General features: G+C 40.7%; 1 protein-coding gene across 2 annotated transcripts; it reads left to right on the top strand.

Annotated features, from left to right (window-relative positions):
• The first annotated feature begins 71 nt into the window (after nt 1–71).
• Nucleotides 72–25302, top strand: LOC101921471 (merlin-like). Of its 2 annotated transcripts, XM_005240551.3 has the most exons (20): nt 72–505; nt 1860–1969; nt 3630–3878; nt 5370–5487; nt 7265–7390; nt 7756–7878; nt 11526–11609; nt 12412–12480; nt 12672–12754; nt 13958–14033; nt 14482–14619; nt 16364–16438; nt 17206–17319; nt 17764–17886; nt 18451–18668; nt 19566–19668; nt 20331–20458; nt 21059–21209; nt 21880–22089; nt 23120–25302. In XM_005240551.3, the coding sequence occupies exons 3-20, from the start codon at nt 3871–3873 to the stop codon at nt 23153–23155; spliced, it is 1983 nt and encodes a 660-aa protein (XP_005240608.2). In that variant the 5' UTR covers nt 72–505; nt 1860–1969; nt 3630–3870; the 3' UTR covers nt 23156–25302. The 2 variants fall into 2 exon arrangements, with proteins under 2 accessions (XP_005240608.2, XP_055651554.1); XM_055795579.1 differs by lacking the exon at nt 1860–1969.
• Nucleotides 25303–25599: the final 297 nt, after the last annotated feature.

The raw sequence follows: 25599 nt of genomic DNA, 5'->3' as shown, positions 1-25599 counted from the left end.
GTAGGGGATTGTGTTTACTTAATGGGACATCACTGTGCAGCTTCCCTTTTTAAGGTGGCTGGGTATGGTGAGAACAGGCTATTCCTTGTATGGCTGGAGACACTGTTGGGATAGTTTGGTCAGATGCTATCAAAGGAGTTATTTGGAAGTCCATCTGCTCATACAGATACCCAAGTCAAGATTCATGGGCTTCTCTTATTTTAGTGCCTTGCTGTTTGAATTAAAGTGGAGAGAAGTTGGGAGGAGTCTTGCTGGCACAGGCAGGAAATAGTTAAGAGCCTTACATATCACCTGGGAAAGCAATTCTTTGATTTTTCAGAGGGCGCTAACATGCTGCAGTTCATAGGAAACAAAGGAAAGGGGATCAAGTATAAAAGTTGTTCTTGGATTTTATTTTCAGTGGCAGAACTTGTGAGGGCTGGATATTGATGTCTGCTGGAAAATATGGAATTTTGGATTAAAAAGAATTATTTTTTTCTTATTCATTTGGAAAATGATCTGTGAGGTAAGTCTTGATTCCGTCTGGTGACTTTAGATAGCTTCTTTTTACATTGAGAGGTAAGAAAAACCTTTGTATTGCTGACCCATTTTAAAACAGTGAATTCTTTGCTTAAATTGTTACTTGGGCAGGGCAGGGAGCACAGGCAGAAGTGTGAGTCAACAACTGTAAAAAGCCCACAATGCTTTCCTGTATTGTTAACATTCACATTGCTTGCATTAATTTCTGAGCTTAAGTATAGAAATTCAGGAACCAGGAGAAGCATAATGAGTCAGGGGAATTTGTGATTAAGAGTTGCAGTATGTATTTCAGCAATGACAGGGGACTTTCAAATTGTAGTAGTATCTATGTTAATGTACATCTGCGGTTGATGCTTCAAGCATCTTCTGTTGGTGGCTCATAAAGTACTTCCCAAACCTTGCTTCTTTAAACTACACTGCGCTCCTGAGGGTTTTATGTTTCCAGCTCTTGTAAGGACTTTGCTAGTAGATGGTACAGTTTCTGCTCCTGTGCATGTGCTGATCCTTAAGGGCAGACTTTTTCTGGCGGGGGGGTATAAGCGAGCAGTGTCACAATTGCTATTAATTCCTAGCCTGTCAGCTGTTGAGACTCGGGAAGTCTCACCTTAAAAAGTGCTACTGTTTTTTTGTGTGTGAAAACAGATGCTTTTTCACTTGAGTGTAGCTGACCAAAGTGTGATTGGATGGTAATAGATCATGCACAGTTGTCACTGAAAGCAAGTGCTGTGTGAAGGGAAATATTTATATCCTGTGGAGAGAGCCCTGCAAACTACCCTTTACCTTCAAAATGCTAAACCAAAAGTAAATTGTACTCTCACCCTTGGGAAGGTTAGTTGAAACTTGTTGCTTGAGATATTTCTCTTTGTCTAATGTACTAAATTCTGGTTGATTTATTGAGCTTTTTTTGGGAAATGCTGATTTAATATTTTTTCTCTTTGAAATTTTCAGTTAATACCGTAAGTGGCTGGTATATGGGTTATCTCCCATTTGGATAAAATGTGCTGTGCAGTAGTGTAACATGATGGCCAATCTAGTGCTGTGATATAGATAAGCATCAGTCCTTGCAAGAGTCGCCTTGCCAGTTCTTCTTGCTATTGCTTGCTGTTGCTGGTTTCCCTGGCACCCCCACGTTTTGCTCAGGCACTAGTTTCTCATTGTCAAGAAGGGAGAAGACTGCAATCCAGTCAGAGCTGCTGGATGTTGGTTCTTTCATGATGGACATGAACACACTGAAAGGCAGAATCAGGACTGTTTAGTTCCTGCAGATTATATTCCTCATCACAATTTCTGTTGCCCTCATCAAGCAAAATTTTTATCATCTTTCTGTTAATTTTCCGAAGGTGCAGGTGAAGCTGTGGACATTCGCAACTTCTGAACTATCTGTTCTGAGAGTCTGACTGGACAGGAATCTTTCATCACCCCACCCTATTTTGCATTAGTGTGTTAGTTGGTAAGGTTATGACATGCTCTGATCTATCACATTTTGCTACTTCTGGGTCTTTAGGTTAGATCCACAACAGCAGTGGCAACTGCTGAAATAAATCACTGGACCTCATGACAGAAACTCTTATCTTTAAACACGTTGCACATGATTCACAGTTAAATGTGATTAACAGGGATCTAGAGAGTGGGTTGCTTTTGCGTTTAAATGAAAGATTGCAAACCCAGGTTGTCTTATTCGGCAAGATTTCTCTTATTTGAAAAAGTTATTTTTCTAAAAACTTGACTGTTAAGTGCTTTTGCTTATGTTGTCAGTATCTGACATGCATTTATGCTATTCAGTATTAAAACCTTTTCTATTTCTTTACCAGTGCTATTGATTAAAATGCAGTTTACATTTCTTGGGAAAATTTGATATTCAAAAATGTCTCTTCACTGAGTCAGAATGTACTTTTCCGTGGAATAAAAATTCTGGAAAGGAAAAAAATGCTATTGGAAATGTTGAATAAACTATATTGTCATTTCAACCAGGTTATACAAGAAAAAAGAACAAACTTCAAAGTCAAAATTAAGCGCTCTGGTATTTTTGTCATATTTTGAGAAAATTAGTACATTCTTCTGCAGTTGTTGAATTTTATCTGTTCAGCATTTTCCTTATGAAACTCTTTGAGAATGTTCTGAACTGGCCCTAATTCCAAGTTCCTGTTTAATTCAATTGGCTGTTTCAAATTACATATTAAAAATGAATTATGAAGCTTTTTTCTCCGTTGTCTTCAGCCATTGGCGTTTCTTCTAGAACTAATAGAAGGGGTTGTTTCCAGCATTGTATAGTAGTTTGTACTTTTCATGCTTTAACAGCTGTGTCCAATGGTACAATTATTTACAGTAAATCTCTGGTTTTGAAGAAAACTGGACAGGAAAGACCTTTGGAATGCAACACAAAAATATAATTTTGCTGTTAGCTGTGTTGCAGCTTGCAGATTAGAAATAAAAAAAATACTGGAATAATTACTGCTGTTTTGGATGCCTTCACATGATGCTTTCCTTGTCAATATTACTGTGGTTGTATTACACCACAGTACTATGGTTGGTTTTGGTTTTTAGAGATTCCTTTCCCCTTAATTGAGAACACTTTTCTATGCTAAGCAGAAAGGACTTGAGCTCTACTCGGAGTGCAGTGAGGTGTTGCCTGAATTATAAAGGAAGCTCACTCTGGCAAGATCTGTTTTTCACTCCTCTTTAAAGTCTTCCCTGAGGATGAGGTGGTGCCTGGGGGTGATGGGATTTGGGCTCTGGATATGCCTACTATGGCTTGCACTTGTTGTTGGTAGTGTGAACTGGCCTTTCCTAGGGCTGGTGGCAGGTACCAGCAGAAGGGCCAGTTTGGGGAGCGTGCTTTGAGGGCGTGTAGTTCCCTCTAGCCTTGAGGAAGGAGCAGATACTGTACACCGTTTTGCATAGAAGTTCAGAAAAACAGAAATTCCACCCTGTGCTTTTCCAGCATCATAATATTCTTATTGTTAGTGATTTTTTTCTTAGAGTGTAACCGGTCTGCAATTTAAGTTCATTACTTCTTGTTCTGACCATTGTGGTTATGAAGAGCAGGCATAATAATGTTTTGCCACACTTGTCCCTTCTCTGTACTAACCCATACTTTCATTTTGCCACAGATTATTTTCTAGCCCTTTGAGCTCTCCTTTGGATTCTTTCCAGTTAGCCTGTTATCTTTCCTGAAGTGTGTTGCCTCAAACTGAACAAGACTTCAGCAGAAGCTTTACAAGAGCCAACTGGAGAGAGAGAAGGACTCAGCTGATCTCAGTGGTGTCAGAAAGATAAATTTCCTCCTGAGCTTTTCTTCCCCACTTGGAGTTGCCTCAAGTACTTGTTTTCAACTCTGCCACTGATGTCCATATGATTTGGTAACTAACTCATCTGTTCTTTGCCTCAACTTCCCTACAATTTGAAAAGAAAAACTTCCGTATACATTTACCTCAAGTAGCTAAATACTACTTGAAATTTCTGGACGAGGGGCATGTGCAAAGTAGATGGAAAAAAATCAGTAATTTGCAAACCGATTTAGAGCTCAGCAGAAGCAAATAAAGGGACAAGATATTTTATAAAATCCTGGAAGATACAGGCAAATGGAACTTTTCAGTTTAGACTAGAACTTTATTTTGGAATTCCTTAAGGAGAGATTGGAAGTCTGCCACACTGTAATAGTCTTATACTGTAGGAAACCAAGAATGCCTCGGTCTCTTCTTGACCTATATAGTTCACAGACACTAACTAGGTTGTACAAGTTTGAGCTGTTAATTTTGTAAAGTAAAAGGAAAATAACTTTACAGGCTGATGTCCTGTGCTCAGAAATAAACATCAGAGAACTGCATAGTGCAGATTCACACTATCATTTAACCCCAACTTTCAACATTCGGTTTGAATGGCGTTCACAAAACCCTTGTGGCTGTGAACTAGCATGTCTCATCAATTTTCTTGATGGCATGCAGTCAGCTGTATTTAGAGTAGAAGATTTGTGAAGGAATTTTCTGTAGGTTTCTGTAAAATTAAATGTTTCACAAGAACTCCACTGGGAAAATTTCTTTTCTAAATAACTTTTATCATTGTGAGTTTAGAATGCCCAAGAGCACGTGGGAAATTCGGTGTAATTTCACTGCATGTATTCTTGGCATTTGTATCATCTTGGAGTTAAGATCTCATGCTGTAAAGAAACTCAATAGGTTAGTTGCTCAAGGAGCCATAACTGGTAGAAAAGAATTGAGTTGGATTTGATATCCTGAGATTTTGCTGTGTGATGTGGCATTCCACTGTGTTTTATAAGCAGAGCTTCCACTGATGCTTTTGGTGTTGGTACATGCTGCAGAGACCTTTGAGAAACAGACTTTTGCTTGAATATGTAAAAGATACGAGGCATGTCATATTTCTGTTGGCATTATTCAAAAGCCAGGTATTACTTTTAGGAAACTGTAAACATTCATCCATTGCAGAGTTTTGTTGCAAGAGACTGCTGAATTGCATGGATGTGGGTGATTGTGTGGAGCACAAGGGCTGGATTGGAGCTTCCCTAGATGTCCTCAGCTGTACTGAGAGGCAGGCCCCTGGATCTTGCAATGTAAGGTCTGAATGATGTTCTTCCTAGTACTACAGGAACCCAGTGTTTGCTGAGGTCCGAGGAAAGATAGTAAGGCTGTTTTGTAGCCATTTGTTTTAAGGAACAAACTAAATTTAAAGGCCAAACTAAATTTTTTGTATCAACATCCTTATTCTCTTGGCCACAAAAATGCATGTTTAAAAGTGACTTTATTTTGCAAGTTTGGACTCATCCTGCTTTGGAATCTAGCCAAGAAAATGTTACTCAATTTCAAGCTCTAAATGTAACACATGTTTGATTTCAGGTGTGGCTATCCTCATAAACTAAAAAATATGTCCATTCGAGGCCTGAAGAAGAAACAACCAAAGACTTTTAAAGTCAAAATTGTAACGGTGGATGCTGAAATGGAGTTCAGCTGTGAGGTAAGAGTCCTCAGCAGAATGCTAGAAAGATGGAGACTGATCTTTGTATTAGCAAGACACAAATTTGAAGAGCTCAGTTTATAAATTCATGGATGGTCTTAAAACTGGTCTGTTATTTTTATAAACAATGTATTACTTAGTCTCAGATGCATTCTTCTGTTAAAAAAATTTGACTGTTCAGAGTTTGAAGCTGTTTTCATTAAATCCATTTGACTGACACAGCTAAACTAGCAGTAGGCCTGCTTGCTTTGTAAGTGTTTCAGCACATGATGCAGGGCTTGTCGGTAAGTATACCTACTTCTCCACAAAACTGTTTCGTTTTTTTTTTTCATAAATGGCATAACTCCTTAAGATGCTGCCAGCCTGGGTAAAGAAGTCTGGTCAGAACTGGTCCTAAGGTGTTGCTTATAAAATAATTTCTCAAATTATACTTTAGTGCTCAGTTGATCTGGGACATTCTCTTCAAATCTGCCATTTGTAAGCTGCAGTTTGCCTCTTACTGTTGTATCTCTGTTTTGTATCTCTGGGCAGAAGAGAAAAATGATGAAATGAAAAAACTTGCTTGTCTTCTGTTGGTTACTGCTATCTAGTAAATTGGATAGGGAAATCATGACTGCAGAAAAAATATGGAAGAAAGCAAATACAGCAAGTGATCAATTGCTAAATGAATTGGACTGCACTGCTGGGAAGACAGAACTGTGCCTGATTAATTCCTACTCATCCAGGAAAAGCAAAAAAAGATGTACAGTTATTTCAAGAGGAGTTAGAAAACCGAAGTCCAATCAGATTGGCGAGTCTAATGAGACTTGGATGTTTTGGGGGGCATTTAGTATTTAATTTATTAGGTGCCTCATAGACAGAATAGATTAGTCACAAGCAGTGCACTTCTGTGATTTACTGATCTAGAATACTTGCAGGCTGATTTGTCAAAATAAAGGATTTGGAAAATCTGATTTAAAGATCAGAGTCCTTGTTAACAACACCAGCTTAATGTATTCCTTTGCTAGATCTCCCTTCTCCCCAAACACTGCTCTTTTGCTGGGATGATTTTCTGATTTCCATCCAAATATTGCCTAAAAGGTTTTTTTGCCATTAAGTTTTTAGCGGCTGACCCATGCAATTTGATGAAATCTTTTTAACATGTAGCCAAAAAAAAGAAACTGATGTACAGCCTCTTCAATGAAAAAAGGATATATCATACGTGTGTGAATTTTGGGACCTTTAATCAAAGGTTGCTCTCTATGGAGCCAGGCTACTAAATTACTCTAAAGACAGGCTCCTGTTCATTTAAATCAGAGTAGCATAAAGGCTTGGCTTGGTGCCACTGAAATAGCTGAGGTATGTGAACGATGGATTTATTTTCATTGTTTGGCACTTCTGCACTCTGCCGTGATACTCCTTTGATTTCCCCTGGCCTTCTCTCAGTCTCTCCAATTTATATAACTATTGAATAAGATTTTTATAAATTATTAATACAGCCTTGCTGTATCTTAGGAAATCAATAGTGCAATCCTCATTCCCTGTGCTCATGAAGTGCTTGATGCTGTGGTTAAATGACTGCAGCTGCTCTGTGAATCTTTCTCTGGAGGAGAGGAAGAGGAGGTAAACAGTGTAACTATTGCATGTTTGCTGGAGACAGCAGTAGGCATATTTCATTGCAAAGCTAGTGCTGAAATAAGAGTTCATAGGAGAAAGGCAAATGGTAGCCTAGTTTGACTAAAATGTAGCAAATTCATTCAAGACATACCTGTTCTTAATTTTCTTTTTTTTCTTTTAGATGAAGTGGAAGGGAAAGGACTTGTTTGACCTGGTGTGCCGAGCACTTGGTTTAAGGGAGACTTGGTTCTTTGGCTTGCAGTACACAATAAAAGGAATGTGCACCTGGTTAAAGATGGACAAAAAGGTATAGGAAACAAAATAAGTGTAGCAATTTTCTACTTGTAAAAAGGTCTACTATTTTTAAGCACAGGAGCTAAAGGAATGTGTTATGGGATGACTCATAATTTTAGATTATAATTTTTTAGACTAAAGTTCATTGTGTTATTTGGTCTGATTGCTTCTATCATGTTTGACCTGAAGTATCACATACCAGTCACAACTATATGCACTGATGGCTATTAGATTAAAGCTCAGCATTGCCCTTCCTTCTGAAATACAGAAAGGCTGCTTTAAGTGGGTTCTTAGCTGCTTTCTGATTTTTCTCTGGAGTATTATTTTGAGACAGTTGCGTACCATTTTTGGTGCTGATTTTATTTCATCTGTGAACAGGTTTTAGATCAAGAAATCCCCAAAGAAGATCCCATTAGCTTTCACTTTTTGGCTAAATTCTACCCAGAGAAGGTAGAAGAGGAACTGTTACAGGAAATTACTCAGCATTTATTCTTCCTTCAGGTCAGGAACATTTTTTAACCATTAATTCCTTCTGTATTTACCCCAGTCCTCTTGTATTGTCTTTGATCTTGTTGGCCGCCGTTAGTCTCAGAATGATTCTGCTGGCTTCAGCTGTATTGGTGTCTTTGTAAAGATCTCATCTTTTTTTATGAAATACAAACACTTCTCCTGACTGCTGTGGTTTTGTGTACTGGTAAGCTGACTGTTGTTTGCCTTCTGCGGATTTTTGTTCTCTTGATGGCTTCTCAGTTACTGTTTGTGCTAGGAATGGGAGTCAAATTGCTGAGACATGTAGTTTCATGTAAAATTACTTCTACACCTGGCAGTTTGGGTGTTAATTCCATGTCTACATATTCCAGACTTGTTTTGCTCCTACAGTATGTGTTAAAAATCCATGGAAGGCTGGCACTGCTTGAAGAACTGAGGCTTTTGCCCCAACTGGTCAGTGCTGAGAAGCATAAAGTGAAGCCATCATTTTTGTCAGTTTCAAGAAGTTATCTTGAACTGTCATCTGGCCTGCTCTGGCTGCAGCCAAGTTGGATGAAGAGAGTCCCAACAGCTCCTTGTCATCTTCATCTCAGACTTGCTGGTGTATCCTCTTGTGTAACCATTCCTTAACCTAATTCTTTCAAAATGAGCAGAATAAGACACCTGTTATTAGATGTATGCACTGTGTGGGGGAGTGACTACACAAGCAATTAATGGTGGCTGCTGTGAAGGTGGAGAAGAGGGAAGGAATGGTGATAAGCAGTTGGGGACAATAAGCTTTTTCACCCCGATCAGCTGCAGATGGAACAAGACCTGTAACTGCAGCCTATCCCTGAAACTAAAATTTGTGAGTTCCTAAAAATAGTCCAGGTGGTTACTGGGAGATCTTGTTGTGTGTGACTGTAGAAGGCACAGTCACTAGAAAACAATAACTCCCTAATCTGTCCTTCTTAAATCTTCATTTTTGGATTGTAGGGAAAAAGATCATAGAATTTGATAGCCATTCTGAAATACAGGTTTGTACATCTAGCAAGTTTGAAAAGGAGTGGAGCAGTGTACACAGCAAACAGGAGGTTCACCACAGTGATCCTTTTAAAGACAAAGTCTGGAGGCATCATCATATTGTCTGATAGCCTGTGATGAGAAGTGCTGTTCCCTTGGTATTTCTTCTGAAATGTCCAGACTTGTACAAGCTGACTTCTTGCAGTCAAATTAGCCAATTTGTTGTCTTCCCTACCACATTGAAGCGGGTGCCTACTACTCAGGGTAGCAGAAAATATCCCAGCCCTGGCAAATCTTCATTATAGGGAACAGAGCCCATTTGAGCTCTGCCATAGGGGCAGCTACTGAGGAGCTGCAGGACAGAAGTACTGTGCTCAAAAGCAGAGATGTTAGCTGCATGGACAGCTTGGTCTGTATGCCATGGTGATTCTTACCGATTTTAAAATTTCCATGAGATGGAAACCAGTAAAAGTAATAAAACCCATGTGTATTGATGGTAGTAGCTTTGCAGAGACAGCTTTATTTGCCACTTTTTTTTTGTTCCAGAAATTGTTAGGGTTCTTTTAGGTACATTGAAAAGTAGATAAAGGGCCAAATTTTGGAGTGCAGTGCTTAGTTATCTAAATAAAGATGCATCAACCAGGAAAACTCATGCTGTGTGCCGAAGCTGCAGCAGTAGGTATACAGGCATTGAGTTTGGAATGATCACTTGTTGGTCAGCTGTTTGTTCCAGTAGGTGTGACATCCAGCTTCTCTCCTGAGTTGCTGTAGAGTCCTCTGCAAGTTACAGCCAACGTTCTGGTGTTGCTGTGTTCTGGTAGCTTTCAGCACTATGTGTCTGTGCATGTAGACTGGGTGTATGGCATAAATTCAGTCTGCATCTGTAAATAAACACAGTAAATACCCTTGTTCCCTGAGGAGTATGTATTAATGAAGTAATGGGAAAATGCTGTTCTGAGGGTTAATATACTAACTAAACTTCATCCAGAACCCTTAACCGCTTGGCAATTTGTTTCTGAAGCTAATTTTGGAAAGGAATGAGAGGGGCAGAAGTCTTTTCCTCGTCTTTTAATCCTGATTTTTTTTTCACTTTTTTCTTCTCTCCTTGAACCTGCCTTGACTAGCAGATATGCAATTAACAAATTCTTCTCATTCCAAAGTAGAAAAACAAGACTGAAACAAATTTGAACTTGCAAAGTTTCCTGACTATAAGAATTTAAGATCACACCTGGATGCTAATAGGGAAAACATGTACAGACATCTGGATGCCTACAGACTTCAGCTCTACTGACTATTCAGACCTTTACAAATTAATGTGGCATAACAACTTTTCGCAAAATGTGTGAATAAATGCAAATGACTAAAGCTAAATCTTGTCTTTTTATAGATTAGGTAATTTACTCCTTCATAAAGTAGCACAACAAAATGTTCTTGTAAGAACTGATCAGAAAAAAACCCCCAGAACTTATGGGGGATCTGTCTTAAGTTGTTCTAAATTCTAAAACACATGATTTGCACCATGGAGTATGAAAGCTGGAGCTTTCCAATTTGGAAGAAAAGTCTTTTCAGTCTTTTCATTCTTTCCATTTTAACAGCTCAGAAAGAATTTTCCCTGTACTATAACTCAGGTTCATATATTGTGCTCACCAGAGGCTAAATTTAAAAGAAAAACTTTCATGGTGGTTCATTTCAGTTCATAGTACGTACAGTGCCAAAGTGTATTTCTAAAGATAGCCCAGTGCTATCTCCAGTAATTTTTCTTTTTGGAAATGTTTAAGACTGTGGATAATGCAAAATTTTCTTGTCTTGTGCTTGTTAGTAGGCTAAGTACATTACACCTGAGAAGAAGATTTGTGAAGATTAATTTCCTGTTCCCTCCTTAAGTTTTCAAGTAAAAATTACACAACTAGTTTAAAACCAAGCAAGATCTTACAAACTATTACACCTCTGATCTTGGTAGCACCATAGATTATTAAAACAAAAAGTATGTTAAAATGCTTTACCATTTATACTGAGCTTTTATTTTTAAGCCCTTATGTTTTTGTTGTGCTTGGACCACTGTAGCTGAATAAGTGCCCTATTAGCTTCTCTTTGTGGGGTCTCCTTTATTCTCTCTTTCTGGAAAGCTTTAGAATGTGCTATTACAATTTTCAGTATGTCTCTGTCCTTGGCAAGATCAGTCATCTGGACAGCCCTGAGCTGTATGGTCTGGTTGGACCTGCTTTGACCAGGTGACCTCCAGAGGTCCCTTCCAACTTAAAATTTGATGATTTACATGTAAAGTTAACTTTTCAAGAGCAGGAAGATAAAGAGCTGTTAAAAGGAGTGAAGTGCAGACAATAAAATTAATGTTTTGTAGCAGATTCTTTTTCAGAACTCCTTTATATAAATGTGTGAGGTAGCCAATTGGCATTTCTGTGAACTTAAAATTAAGACACTTTACCTTTCAAAAGTTGTTTGTGGTTGGTTTTTTTTCATTAAATGTAATGCTAAGTAAAGGCTTCCTGTGTTTCTGAATGCCATTTTATTGTTGCTGTTAACTCATAAAGGTGGTTTGGTGCCAAGTTATAGTCCAGGCATGCCTAATTTCATTTCGAGCCTGATATAAGTCCTGACTTAGAGCTTCTTTAACTTACTCCCCTTTTCTCTTGATTTAGGTTAAGAAACAAATACTGGATGAGGAAATCTATTGTTCTCCAGAAGCAACAGTTTTACTGGCTTCTTATGCTGTTCAGGCCAAGGTTTGTGTATAGAAATGCTCTCTTTTTATTTATTTTTTTCTTTTTAACCAACACATATACATGGTGGCATGCAAAACACAGCAGTGTTAAAATTTGCTATTAAAGTAGATCATCCTGGGAGTACAGGTGCAGCTATAAAAATAGGCGTTAGATATTATTCCAAGGATTTTGTTGTTATATTCTATGCTTATATATTATACTTCTGCAATGTAGGGAATTTCTTTGGACCTAACATTTTAATGTAATCTTTCTTCCAGCTAGAATTATTTCCTGTTGTTTTAAAAAAAAGTCCCTGGATACAGCAGGTGCTGATACCAGAGCTCACAATGGAAGGACATGATGTATTTTAATATCTCCCAGAACACAGTTCACTTTGCCACTGAGAGCCAAACTTATACAATGGCAGGAGGTGAACACAAATTCTGAGTAGGGCTGGCCCTCTGCAGCAGCCCAGCCTATATGCAGTAGGCTATAGGAGTAGGGGAGCTTACACACCTGAATGTAGCCTGTAGTTTGGAGGAGGGTATGAAGTCATGGGAGATTCCTTCATACCTGGGGTTGCTGAGGGCTGATGGTTATAGGCTGCCGTAGTTGGCTGTATTGGAGCCATGTGCATAGCACAAAGGCTGGAAGTAACTTCCATGGACAGTTCAGATGAGGGGAGCCTGTCTGTTATGTGTTACTCTGTATGCAGGAGAACCAGAACAAAATCTGTCTCAAGCAATCGCATCAAACTACAGAAACAAGTTCTTTAGTGTTCTGCATCCAAAAAACTGAAGTTTCTTTTCTTTTCTTGGGACAGTATGGTGACTATGATCCAAGCTTTCATGAGCCAGGCTTTCTAGCCCATGATGAACTTTTACCCAAAAGGGTAAGTCTTTATTCTGTATAAAACCAAATCTTTGAGTATACTCTTTGCAACATGGATATTGCTGTGGGATTAACCAGAGCATTTGAAACAGTTTGCCCTGAACTTGGCAAAATGAGCTGTGATTGCTTGAGAGAGGCAGCACATATATTTATATCTTCAAAGGACAAAAAACCTCCTTCCTTTTTGTGTAGGTCCTCAGGCAGTATCAGCTGACAGCCGAGATGTGGGAAGAAAAGATTACTGCTTGGTATGCTGAACATAGGGGTATTGCCAGGTATTGAAATTTCATTTTTTGGAAATCCTGTACATTTCAGTAACTGGTTATTTGCTCTCTTCAGTGAAATTTGGCTTCTAGAGAGCGAGCAAAGAAATAATTGGTTTCCATGCTGTGATGTTAATAGGTTAAGCTGTAACCAAGGATAAAAACACCCACTCATGTGGGGTAAAAAGTCTTGTGTAGGGCTCAAAGTGCTTTTAAACTGGACTTGCTTTGAAGTGAACAGAGGAGCTGAAGGCTGTTGCAGAACTTCATGACCTAGTGTATCTAAAACAGGAGTCCTGTCTCAGCAGAGTCCATGTATACTAGCAGAGAGAAATTCCTCCAGAAAGTCTGAGTTGTGTTGAATTTGCAGTTAGCCCAGAGAGTTTAGCCTTTTCTTTTAAGGCTGTTATCTATCTGGGGTTGCTGGTGTGTCTGCCATACACAGCCGCTGCCTTTCTGGAGCCATATCACACCAGTCTCCCCCTAGAATAAAAAGAATGAATCCAACATATTTTATACCTTATGAAAATCATGGCTCAAGAGTATCAGCATACTTATCAAGGAACCAAAACAGTAAAGACACAGCATCATAGTTCCAGGACTGAGTTTTGATGGTAGTCCATGTGGACATTCAGCATGCCTGGAAACTCAATTAAACAAAAAGCAGGAGCTGTTGGCACCCAGAGACAGCCTTTCCTAATATTTCGGTTCAGTTTCTCTTTGACTGTTGTAGGTGCCTCTGCACTATTTTTACTGTTCTCCTCAAGACTTATTGAGGCATTATCTTGAAGGGAGAAGAACTGTGGGTGGAGAGATTCTCACCCTTCTTTGGCCTCTGCCTGAAACTGTTTAGAACTTGTTCAGTACTCATTTCTCAACGAACACTATTTCCTGAAGGAAATATCTTCATGTCATGGAAAACAATGGTAGGGTAGATTTCCAAGACATAATAATGATGGAGTGGCAAAACTAATGCAAGGATAAGACTTTTAATAAAATTACACTAAACGTGATTCAAAATAGGTACAGCTGTACTGTCTTTAATCTGTAAAGATGCTGGCTTTATTATCTTTTTCCTGTTGAGAGGAAGATGGCAAAATTAGAGAAAATACAAAGGACCAGATTGTCTGTTCTTTTCTAAGTGGGAAATGTAGTCAGCTAAGAGAGAAAGGTTGGAAAGGAATGTCCAAGTGTAATCATGGCCTTATTCTTTAGGGATGAAGCTGAGATGAACTACCTGAAAATTGCCCAAGACTTGGAAATGTATGGTGTCAATTATTTTCCAATTGCTGTAAGTGCTTTATTTTAGCAGTTTTCAATAGCTGTAGATGATGGTACTGCCCTTTTAAAATCCTCCAGGGAGTCTGGAACTGGGACTCCTGACTTCTGCTTTTCTCTGCTGATGGTGGGCTGTGTACTGATTGTCCTGACTTGGTTTACTTGCCTGCTAAATGAGTAGGTGAATAAAACAGTAAAGATTAATGTTTTACAATCTGACAAATGTCTTGAGTAGCTCTGGGTGTGTAATAGGAAGGAGAAATAGACTAAAAGTTTGAGCTGCTCTAGTCAACCTAGAAGACTGGTTTTATTAGCTAGCAGCGACAACATTTGTAATATTTTCTGGGAACATCTATTTCCTAAAAATACAGATAAATATCAGTGCATTAGAATAGGTATGGTTCTTGTCTGTGGTTGTTTGTCACCATAAATGGCATTTACTGATATCTATTGTTTTTTAGCAAAATAAAAACCATACAGATCTCCTACTTGGAGTTGATGCCAAAGGTATTCATATCTACAGCATTAATAACAGGTTCTCTCCAAATAAGTCGTTTGAGTGGAGTGCTATCAGAAACATTTCCTATAGTGAGAAAGAGGTATGATGGCTTTGATATATTATTCTTTTTATACAGACATGGGTGTGGACTGGGATTCTTGGAACAGGCTGAAAGCTGTCTCTGTTTAAATAATTTGGGGGAGAAGGGGAAAATCATAGGGAGCTTTGTTACGAAACTAAAAATAACAGACCTGCCTTTCAGATGTGCTGCATAACCTTGGTTCCCCTAGGAGACAGAGGCTGCTGTGAGCTCTCCAGCATTGTGGAGCCCTCTGTTCTGGTTCCTTCCCTGCTGCTTGTCCTTTGCAAAACAAGTGTGTTGATCTCTGAAAAAGATAGATATTATGAATGCCACCATGACTAGCTTCTTTGGTTAACTCAGCAGGAATTAGATGATCCATAAAACTTTATGTCATTTTCACATGCAGAAGCTGTCCTTGTAGATGAGGTCTGAAGCACTGTGACAGGAGGAGACATGCAGGGAGATATGCACGTTTTTCTGCCTGATTTCTGCCGGTTTGTCAGTACATGATTTCAGCCTTCAGCACAACCCTGCCATTGCAATTTCACTGTGATTTCAGAGTCCATCTCTTACTTGTAGAAAGTACAGTGGGAAGGGGGTGAAATTCAGTCTCATTGCAAATCATGAGGCTGCATGGAAGGCTATAATCAGAAAAACAAAACCAGAAAAACTACGTTGATACTGGAATGCTTGGAATTTGTCAGCCAAAGGACAGCACAGCCTTTTCCATTTTCTGTGGGCCTATTGAAAAAACACTGAGGATGAGATTTGCTGTCCGGAGTTAGATGTGCAGACATTAAATCAGGCAGGGCAGCCTACAGGAGTTCCACCTCCAAAAAGTTTTTGGTTCTTGCATAACACTAAACTTCCCTTCTGGTCTGTGAATAAACTGCTTTAACTCCCTATTGCTGGGAAATTCGGCAGCTCTATATTAAAGCTCCACTGTATTTGGTGACACATTCACATCCCTGCTCCTCACAAGGCAACACATTCAACCAGTTATTACCTACAGGGTGAAGCAAGCTGTAGGACATTATGATCTTGGTGACTTGGCCTGAAATTATACATTGCATTGCAAATGAGGTATAGGAATAGAGTGCTGCTAACCCATGAGTCACAGAAAACAGGATCTTAAAGAATGGAGCCATACTTTGTTATGCAGCTGAATCAAGCACAGCTTACAAAGTGAAACAGGGTGTACTGACCTGGAAGCATGAAAGCCCTTCATGTTGTCTGGAAACGGTTTGGGAGATAGGGCTGAAAATGTGAGAAGACAGGACTGATGGTCAGAAGAACAAGTCCTTCAGGCCCTTGATACATTTTGTTTACATCTGCAGTGATTGGTATTCAGAGAGGTGTTTGACATCTCCTTGACTTTAAGAATGACTGCTTCTGGGGATTAGTAATGTATTCTGTTTCCTGATAACCAGTGCTTGTTCCAGTGTTCCTGGTATAGTATGCGGTGCACAGGTGGTGGTGTTATGAAAACTGCCATCCAAACCAGCACCGGGGTGGATCTGTAGGAGGCTTTATCTTCTAACATAGCCTGCTACAGAAGCAGATGAGGAACTTGTGTAACAGCAACCCTGGTTCTGATTCTTTTGAGCAAAACATTTTTGCATTACTCTCCCCACGTTTGTGGCATAAATCACTGCTTCCCTGAAAAGAAGGGGAGATGGGCTAAAGTTTGCATTAGTATTAATAGTTTCAGCTTTGTTTTTCTTCTCACTGTTTCCTTTCTTTTTTTCTTTTGCTTGTGTAGTTAACTATTAAACCTCTTGACAAAAAAGCAGAAGTCTTCAAGTTCTTTTCCTCTCAGCTCAAAGTGAACAAATTGGTAAGAGTCCTGTTTCCTTTCTTTAAAACAGCTTGGTAGTATTGATATCTGAGTGACAAATGTTGTGTGTAAAAACTGTGGAGAGGCTAGGGAGCACTGTGTTTCAGCATGTGTTTTCCTGAGGATTGTTCTGTCTGGGAAGTCATGGTACATACACTTGTCCTCTCTGGGCAGGGGAGATGATGGCTGGAAAGCAAGATGTGAAGGAAGGCCCAAATCACAAAGGGAAATCCAGCTACTGGAAGGGGAGGATGTAGTGTATGGAGAGGTACAAAGCCACTGCAGCATCTGCCTATCTGGCAGCTGTGGGTTCTTAATCAGCTACTGCCTCTCCTTTTCTGGGAGAAGCAACAAGGAAGAAACCTAATCAGCTGGCTAATTGTATCATCACTGATTGCTTCCTAGCACAACCACAGGGGCTGGGTCACTTCTCAGTGAGTTTGTGGAGGGGCCAACACAGGTGATGATTCCCACAGCTATGTCTTGTATACTCTTGGCCTAGATCTGTTGCCTGTTCATATTTGGGAAAATGGAACCGGAGGCCCATGAAGGCTCCTCATCCTGTTATGAACTTTTCTGAACTATTACGTACCTGGGCGTGAGCCTGCCCTGGGTGCTGATTTTCATGGGAGGGAAGCAACTGCCAGCATTTGTGCTGAAGTTAGAATTGTCAGCTTTTGTCCTGTGAGGTCAGTGTGGGGCTCTTTGCCCTTCTGGCTGGGGCACAAGTATATCAAGATCGCATTTGCTCTGCTTTTCCTATCCAGATTTTGCAGTTGTGCATTGGAAACCATGACCTATTTATGAGGAGAAGAAAAGTGGACTCAATAGAGATCCAGCAAATGAAAGCACAAGCCAGGGAAGAAAAAGCTAGAAAAAAGGTAAATTCTTTCTGCTTCTCTATTGTTAAAAACACTGATTATTATTCCAGCTGGTGCCCTTGCTGTCCATGCATTGCATCAATATGTGAGTGTGGGAGGTGAGCAAGTGCAGCAGGATTGAATGTGGGAACAGCTGTAGTGTGTGTACAGCATCTGAGGATGTAAGTGATGTTTGTGAAACTGAACAGGTGATTGCAAAGATTTGGGGTACATAACAGAATGATCCAAGTGCTCTTCCAGCAGTCTGAAACAGCCAGTATTACCTGTTTGAGGGGTTGAGTGCCGCAGGGTGCAAGCAGCTTCAGCATTGCATCTCTGGTGAGTATCAGTCCACCAGCTAGTGAGCAGTCCGTTCTTCATTAGATTAATTTGCTGTACTGCCTCAGGCCCAGATGAGATTCTGCTGCAAACCCACAAACATGGTATTGCTCATTCTATTTCCAGATGGAGAATCAAAGGCTGGCCAGGGAGAAGCAACTCCGAGAAGAAGCTGAGCGAGCCAAAGAAGAGCTGGAAAGGCGTCTTTTCCAGCTGGAAGATGAAGCCAGGCAGGCCAATGAGGCGCTGGTGAGTAGCACATTAGTCTGAATAGTCTTGTGCTTGACAGGCTTTCTTGGTTTGGAAGCATTTTTTTCTTTTCTTATGGTTCCTGTGAGATACAAGGCTGGAGATTTTTTGACGGCTGGTGGAGAGGGCATGCTGGAATACCTGGGAAAACTCTGATCTGCCATAATCTCAATTTGCCATGAGCCATTTGTTCCCTGTATTTGGTTCACAGTGATTTCTTCAGGCAAAGAGGGAAGAAAGGAAGCAAGCAACCTTGGAGCTGAAATTGGCAGAAAGGGGCATGGTGCACTGGCAACTGAAGGGGCCAGCTTCAATTTTTGGTTAGTCTTTCTCCAGCCTTAAGCAAATGTGTCGTCTTGCTTTGTAAATGTGAGAGGCAGGAAGTCAGGCAATACTGAAGCAGAGGAGGAGCACCAGACCCTACAGTTGTTTACTATAATTTTTATTTTAAGGAAAAATATTGTTATCACTTGATCTTTTGGGAAAAGATGTCCTCTTCCTGACTGTGTGCAGTGGTGATTTTGTAGATGCTAGGCAGGGTAACTAACAGAAATTGTTTCTTAGCTCCGATCCCAGGAAGCAGCAGAGTTGCTGGCTGAGAAAGCTCAGATTGCAGAAGAAGAGGCAAAATTGCTGGCCCAGAATGCTGCAGAAGCTGAGCAAGAGCGACAGAGGCTGGAGATCACAGCCCTGAAAACCAAGGAGGAGAAACGCCTGATGGAGCAAAAGATGCGAGAGGCAGAGCTGATAGCAGTGAAGCTGGTGAAGGAGTCTGACCGGAGGTTAGATATGCTTCAGTGGGGTTGTGTGGTCTCTACTGGGATGCCTGGGTCGAGAGAATGCTGCTTTTCTCAAAGCTAAGCCCAGGAAGGAGGGATTGTTCCTGAAGCAACACTTCAGAATGACTAAGACTTCTTGCATCTTGTTTCACCTGGTACCGGTGGTTGTGATGCAGGTCAAAGATTTTACAGATAATTAGATGCAAGGCTTTAGAGAAGTTTAGTATTAAAGATCCAGAATGCAGAAGCATTTCCTATTTAGCATTATCAAAAGAACACTGGCTACTATCTATCTAAATTTACCAGTCTGTATACCCTGTGAGTTATGAGGCTGTTTTCATTCCTTAGTGCCAAGTGATGATCTCTTGTATCCCTTTCAGATCTTTGAGAAGTGTAAATCAGGTAAACTCGTGTGGAATACAAGCTACTCTAGAAGTGTTTGCTTGTTCCATAACACTGTGCTGCCTGAAGATGCAGAGCAGACCAGTGTTAACTGGGGATGTTTAACCTTACTATTAAGGGCCTTCTGATTGTTTTAGGATACTGCCAAAAAGCTTGCCAAAATAAAGAGTAGATATGTTGCAGCTTTCCCCACCTCAGGGAGGATTTCTGACAGCTTGGAGAATCTGTATCAGCAGGTCATAACTGAGCCCAAGGAAATCAGGAGTAGGAAAAACATGTTAATTCAGCCAGTTTGTACAGGATTGTCTTTGAAAGCATGTGTCATGCTGTGTCCAGTTAGTTCTCCACGTGACCATCCTACCACAAGTCTCTGGGTAAAGGAATCACAGTAATGGATGTCATTCTCTGGAAGCTAGTGAAGTGTGTAGCTCTGAAATCCATGTGTTGCTTCTACTGTGGAAATAATCAATCATTTACGTCAGGATATTTGTCTTACAGAGCCAAGGAAGCAGAGCATCTGAAACAAGATCTGCATGAAGCCAGAGAGGCTGAACGGAAAGCGAAGCAGAAACTCTTAGACATAACGAGGCTTAATTACCCTGTAAGTTTCTGCTTTACTAGCCACCACTTAATCTTCAGAGATTTTGATTCCATTTTTATAGCCCACATCAAGTTGAGTAGTGGCATATCTATATCCAGCTAGGGGGTGAACACCTATAGGATCAACTGGTGCTTAAATAGGGTGGAGGTTGTATTTGTTCAGGGCAGTGAGGATGAGAAAGACAAGACAAAAGTTAAAAACAGGACTGATGTTGGGACTTAGTCAGTATTAGGCATGAATGCTCTCTCTGCCATCTCAGACAGTACTTTGTGGTGATGGTTGTGCTGTGTTGTCCTGGCATGTAAATTGCCCATGAGTGTCTTCAGGCAAAGCAGAAGGAGCTGTCTTCAGCAAGAAGGCAGTACTAAGGCTGTGTGCCCCAGCTCCCTCTCCTGCTCCAGTCTTGCTGTGGATGTGTTTCCATTCTTTGCTGAAATAGGATTATTGCAGCCAGGATGCTCCTCTGCCCTTGGATCTGTGGGTTGTGGACTTCAGCAGTTCATTTGGGGCTACTCAGGTAGAAGGGAAGGGCTGCAGGAGTGTCTGTGTGTCTGAGAATCCATGGGTAACTTATAAAATGCTCAGCATGGCATTTTTGCAGAAGCTGGGGGGAGAAACCCGAAATCAAATCTTACTGACAGTGCTTGTGTTCCCTCCTTCAGCATGTGGTCAAGTACCCGCAGTACTCCCCAACTGACACCAGAGATGTCAACTTTGACAAAGGATCCATAAAGCTGGATTTGAAGGACATTGACCTCAAGAGACTGTCCTTTGAGATAGAGAGAGAGAGGTATCAGTATGCTAATGGTGTAAATAAATGAAAATGTTAATCATGGAAAGTACAGAAAGGAAGGAAAAAAACCTCTGGGAATCAGTTTCAGCCTGTTAATAACTCAGGATGGCCTCCTACTTGTACATATGGCTGGAGGCCTTTTACTGAGCTGGTGTGGATTATGTCTTTGTAAGATTAGCTGTTTAGAGGAAGAGTGTTCTGGTGGCATCAAGCCATGACAAGTCCCAGAACCCTTCTGTCCTGGGAGGGCATTGTCAGGGGTACACTTTGCTGGAGTAACAGTGTGTTAGCAGACAGAAGTTTCCCTCTAGTGTTAAAGTATAGTATTGCTTTGATCTAATACATCGAGAGGTTTTTCCTCTCTTGGTCTGGCAGGAAATGCTTGATAAAAAAAAAGTCGTGTGTGAACCCTGAAGGGTGGAAGCAAACCCCCTCCTCACTGGGTCAGGGGAGTCAGGCTGACATGTGCCATACTTAATTTTGTCTATCAAAAAACCAGAATGAAGTGAAGACTTTCCTCTCTCCTCCTTCCATACATAACTATTCTTGCGCTGTGTCATGCCAATAAGCTTTTTATCTCCAATCTGTGGACTACAGGCTAGACTACTTAGAAAAAAGCAGAAAATTTGAAGATCGACTGAAGGAACTGAAGTCTGAAATTCATGCTTTGAAATTGGAAGAAAAACAGTCTGGGCTTTACTGTCATTGGAATGAAGTACTGGGATCCTTGGATCGCTCCTTAGGAAATGTATGTACCTGCCTCTTTTTTTTTTCAACATGGACCATAAAAGAGAACAGTGTGGGTGTGCCAAAGGTAGTTGCTGTATTTCAGCTCAAGGCACATGCTTTAGTACCCTTGATAGCAAAATATTAAAAGTGTGAACACAGACAAGGAAAATTCATGTCAAAACAAAATCTAACGAGTTTTTTCTGGGTGGGATACCCGTACCATAAGCAAACAACAATCATCTTATTTTACGGATTATGAAATCATAGTAAGGGCTTAAGGTCTTAGAGCAAACTAAATTGCTGTAATTTAATAACACATTTAAGTGTGGTTCATCATAGTTTGCAAAACATTTTCATTTATGTGCTTTGTGGTTGTCTTGGTGTATTTTTTTTAAGGCAGTGAGGAACTAAACCCAGATTTTTGTTGTAAGTTTCTTGTTATTTATATAAACGTGGCAGCCTCTTCCTTAGCCAGTGCCAGAATAGGGCTGGCTTTGTCTCTCCAGGTTGTTCCATGTGTGGCAAAGATGGCTCTGAGTCAATAGTTCTACAGAGAGGAGAGGGGCTTGGAAAAATTATTAGGGGAAGATGGCCTTTATTTTCTGACTATGCTTCTGACGTTCTCTTTGGCTTGATGAGTGTTGATATAGAGAAGGCATTAAATTTCCGTGTGTTCTTTTCTTTTAAAGACGTCACCATGGATGAAAGCCTTCGAAACTGGAGAATCATTGGATATAAATCTTCAAAGACCTTTCCCTGCTTACTCATTAAATACTACAAGCAGTTGGCCTTGTACCAACAAAATTCAACACACAGTGCCAGTGGAAAAATCATCTTTTCAAGCAGATTCCTTGGTTGCCAATAGTGTGGGCACAGGAACCAGAAAACAGATTGTAAAGGTAATCAGATTTCTAAGTAAATTTCCAAATGTTGACTAAAAGTTGTGCGTTTCAGAGAGGTAAAGAGTGGTTGGCTTTAAGGACCTGTTTTGTCCAGCTCTGTCACAGCCTCTCTGATGACAAGTCAGTGCGTGGCTGTTGCATGAGTTTGGGGACTCTGCGCTGGCACACTTCAGGACAGTTTATAACTTGAGGCCACCTGTTTTTTCTCACTTATGATCTAAGCTGGAATGCAAAGCTGTAAGCCTTGGTAAATGAAACTGAGATACCTGTATGCAGCAGGAGGATCTGTGTTAAATTTTACTTTTATCAGCCAATTTTGAAAATGAGAATATGCTCCCAGGTACAGAGAGCTTAAAACATACTGTGCCTGTCTTCTGGTTTTAAGGGGCAGGGAGTAAGATACCAATAAATGCCTAGACTTCCTACAGTTTGGTGCTCTGCTGATGTATTCCCTGTCAAAGAGTCCTGAAGAGCTAATGAGCTGGGTCTTATGAAAAAACGCCCACCAACCTGCTTTTAAATTTCACTACCATGGAGAGTCTAGTATGCATTTGAGAAGAACTGTAAGGGCATGCGGTCTTGAACAGTGGGAAGAAAATCGGCTTTCTCTAGGCAATGCTAATTGTGCAAGGTATTTGGAATAAAGCAAGCTTGATATATTTGCTGCTGTTTTACATGAACAAAGCTGAGGGGGCTTAGGATTGGTTAGAGACTCTAGTGTAACATTCAAGCCCTGAATCTTCAGGGTTGTGTGCTTAGAACTAGAAGGCACACAGCTGAATGTAGCAACAGATGAGGAAGCAGCTTTTTCTAATGCAAGTAACAGAAGCAACTTTTAAAACTAACCTAATCCAAACAGCAGAGATGAGGCAAATATGCTTGTTTCAAGAAGAAAGAAAAAGCTATTGCAGGGTATCTTGCAAAGGGCTCCAGAGCTGGAGGTAAAGGAAGAACCGGACCAAAGCAAGCTACTTGGTTTTAAGTAGTTCAGGGCAGAACTAATTTTTCCTATTTGATTTACCCGTAGGTTCAGCAGCATGACTCGGATGTGATCTACATTTGAAGCCTCTTGTTTCCTTACCAGACTGGTAAATCCTGGTGGCCATCTTTTTGGCTGCTGCAAAATGCACCTATATGAGGACACTTGCGCAGCTCTGCTGACAGGCATCAGCACAAGAGACATGCTACTGTAGTTAGAGCGGTGTCATTCAGCTTCCAAGTAGATAATGTAAGCTGGGAGAGCTAAAACTGCCAGTATAAAAGGGCTAGTGTCTTTGGGTACAATGGTAAACATACAAACCCAGAGGAGTGTTGTTTACTACTTATGCACTTTTGAAGAAACACTTCAGACTTCGCTAAACCTTCTTCCCCCAGGTGTTTTTACCTACTGACTTAGCAGTATGGTACTGTACTCTTGTAGAAAGGATGCTAGGCAGCAAGTTTCCAGGAGATGTTTGGGATGAGGGAAAAAAAAAATTGTACATTAACTTGGTGTTTACCTACACAATAGACTGATCATGTTTTTGGTCCGATCCGTAGGACAAGACTCCCATAGAGTTGCTCAACATTTTAGTGTTTGCCTTCCAAATATTTTTTTCCTTGGCTTCCCCAAACATTTCTTAGTTCACTCAATTGATCTGCATTTCTCTATGAGAAATGTCAGCTTTTAATTCCAGATGTAGGAGTGGACATCTTCAAATACCTCTCATTCCTGGGGGAATCCGTCGTTTGGAATGCAAAGCTTCTGTTCTCTCTACAGCTTCTGACTAGGGCCAAGCACTTTCTGTTGCTTTTGCTGTTCCAGCAAACTTTGCATACATTAACTTGTTTCCCGTTCTGTGTAACACAGCTTACAAATTAGACAAAGACAAAAGATGCTATCGGTATCTGCTAAAGCTGGACTTGTTTCTGATGGAGGGGTGCATGCAGCAAAATGTCTGCCTCATTAGTAAAACCTACTTGCGTTTTGTGTGTGTTTAAATGTCTGTTTCACCATAAATCTTTGTTCTGAGTACTTCTGGGGAAGCAGATAATATGCAGGTGTAGCGACAGTAGCAGCACAGCTGAGCATGTGACATGTGATGTAAAAATTAACATTAATGTTAAATGTGTTGTTCTAAAAGCCAAGCTTCAAAAAACCACCATTCAATAAAAAGCTTCAATTTCTACTTGCTAGTAACAGCTTTGAACTGAATGTTGGGTCAATATTACAACAATAACAAGGCAAGTTCTAAGAACAAACACACAAATCTCCTCTGTCCACAACTCTGACAGACTGAGAGCACGGTGGGGGATAGCATCTGTAGCCAGCTCTGTTCTCAGACTTTTACCAGTCATGACACTTACACAGGAAGATGCACATAATGGCGATCTGCGGTGGTGTTCTGTTGTCTTGTTTTCTCAGCCTTGAGATAAATTACTGCCTTAGGTGGGTGGGTGGGGTGCATTAATTCTCTTTACAGCTCTGATATGAGATGTTTGCAGGCTGTTGGCAATTGCATGGATAGTTTCTGATCTGTCTGGGAAGAGCCTTGTGTGTGAGATGGAGAAGCTGTCAGAGGTATCAGACTGAAAAGGCAGATGTAGCCAAGGTGCCAAGGGGTTGGGTAGGTGGCACTGACCAGGACTTAGACAGTGATGAGACAGGAAATAGTGCTAGAGGAAAACAGTGCAGAACAATTCTGGGTGCGGCATTCTTGGATTTGGGGGTGGGGAGGAGTGCTGGGATTTCACTGGTTCTTCTTTTCCTGTTGCATCTTTTTGGCGTGTATCTTGCTGCAGATAACTAAGCTTGTACCCTCATTCTGTCACGTGTGCTGGGGCTTCCTTTTGCTTTTGTGTCTGAGCTGCATCATGGTCTAGGACATAGAGGAAGAGAACTGCTCCAAATGCAGGTTAATTTCTGTGGGCTTGGTCCTGTGTATCACAGTGAACAAAAGGACAGGGTCACACTGCTGCCAGCTTAAAAATGAAGCCTATCTGCACAAGCTGTCCTCAGCCTGCTGGCTCACAGGTATTCTCGCTGTGCATTGCTCATGCGCAACGCTATCTTCCTGCATACTTGTATGGGTGTTTGAAAGATTAGCTGGGGTAAAAGAAGCAGGGATCTGCTGGAGAAATATCTGCACAACCACAGATGGAGTCAGATGCTGTTGCTGGGAGGGCACTGTGAAGAGAAGTGCCACCTGGGCATCAGTTTACTTAAAGCCTAAATAAATATTTGCAGCAATTAAAATTCCTGTGTTGGTGCTTCTGGTGCTCATAGTCACATGCAGTATTGACCACTTCTTAAAACAGGCAGCTACAGATGTGTGAGGAGGATGTGTCTTTCAGTTGAAGAATGAGAAGTGTGAGCCCTGGTATCCCCCAAAGCAGGGAAGAGAACATAGATACCTTGTCCTAATCCGTAATGGCAAGATTTGTCACCCTAAAGAGTGAGGTATTTATCTAATGATGCTGTTGCCGTTTTTTGAACACTTGAAGCCCAACATACAGCTGATAATGGTG

This window comes from Falco peregrinus, chromosome 2, assembly GCF_023634155.1.
Source record: "Falco peregrinus isolate bFalPer1 chromosome 2, bFalPer1.pri, whole genome shotgun sequence".
Classification (NCBI taxonomy): Eukaryota; Metazoa; Chordata; class Aves; order Falconiformes; family Falconidae; genus Falco; species Falco peregrinus.
The sequence above is the reverse complement of the archived record's forward strand: the minus strand, read 5'-3'. Positions and strand labels throughout refer to the sequence as shown.

Coding starts and splice junctions, on each gene's coding strand:
- LOC101921471 (XM_055795579.1), top strand. Junction 7,391..7,755: donor GGTTAAAGATGGACAAAAAG/GTATAGGAAACA, acceptor ATCTGTGAACAG/GTTTTAGATCAAGAAATCCC. Junction 12,755..13,957: donor GAACATAGGGGTATTGCCAG/GTATTGAAATTT, acceptor CTTATTCTTTAG/GGATGAAGCTGAGATGAACT.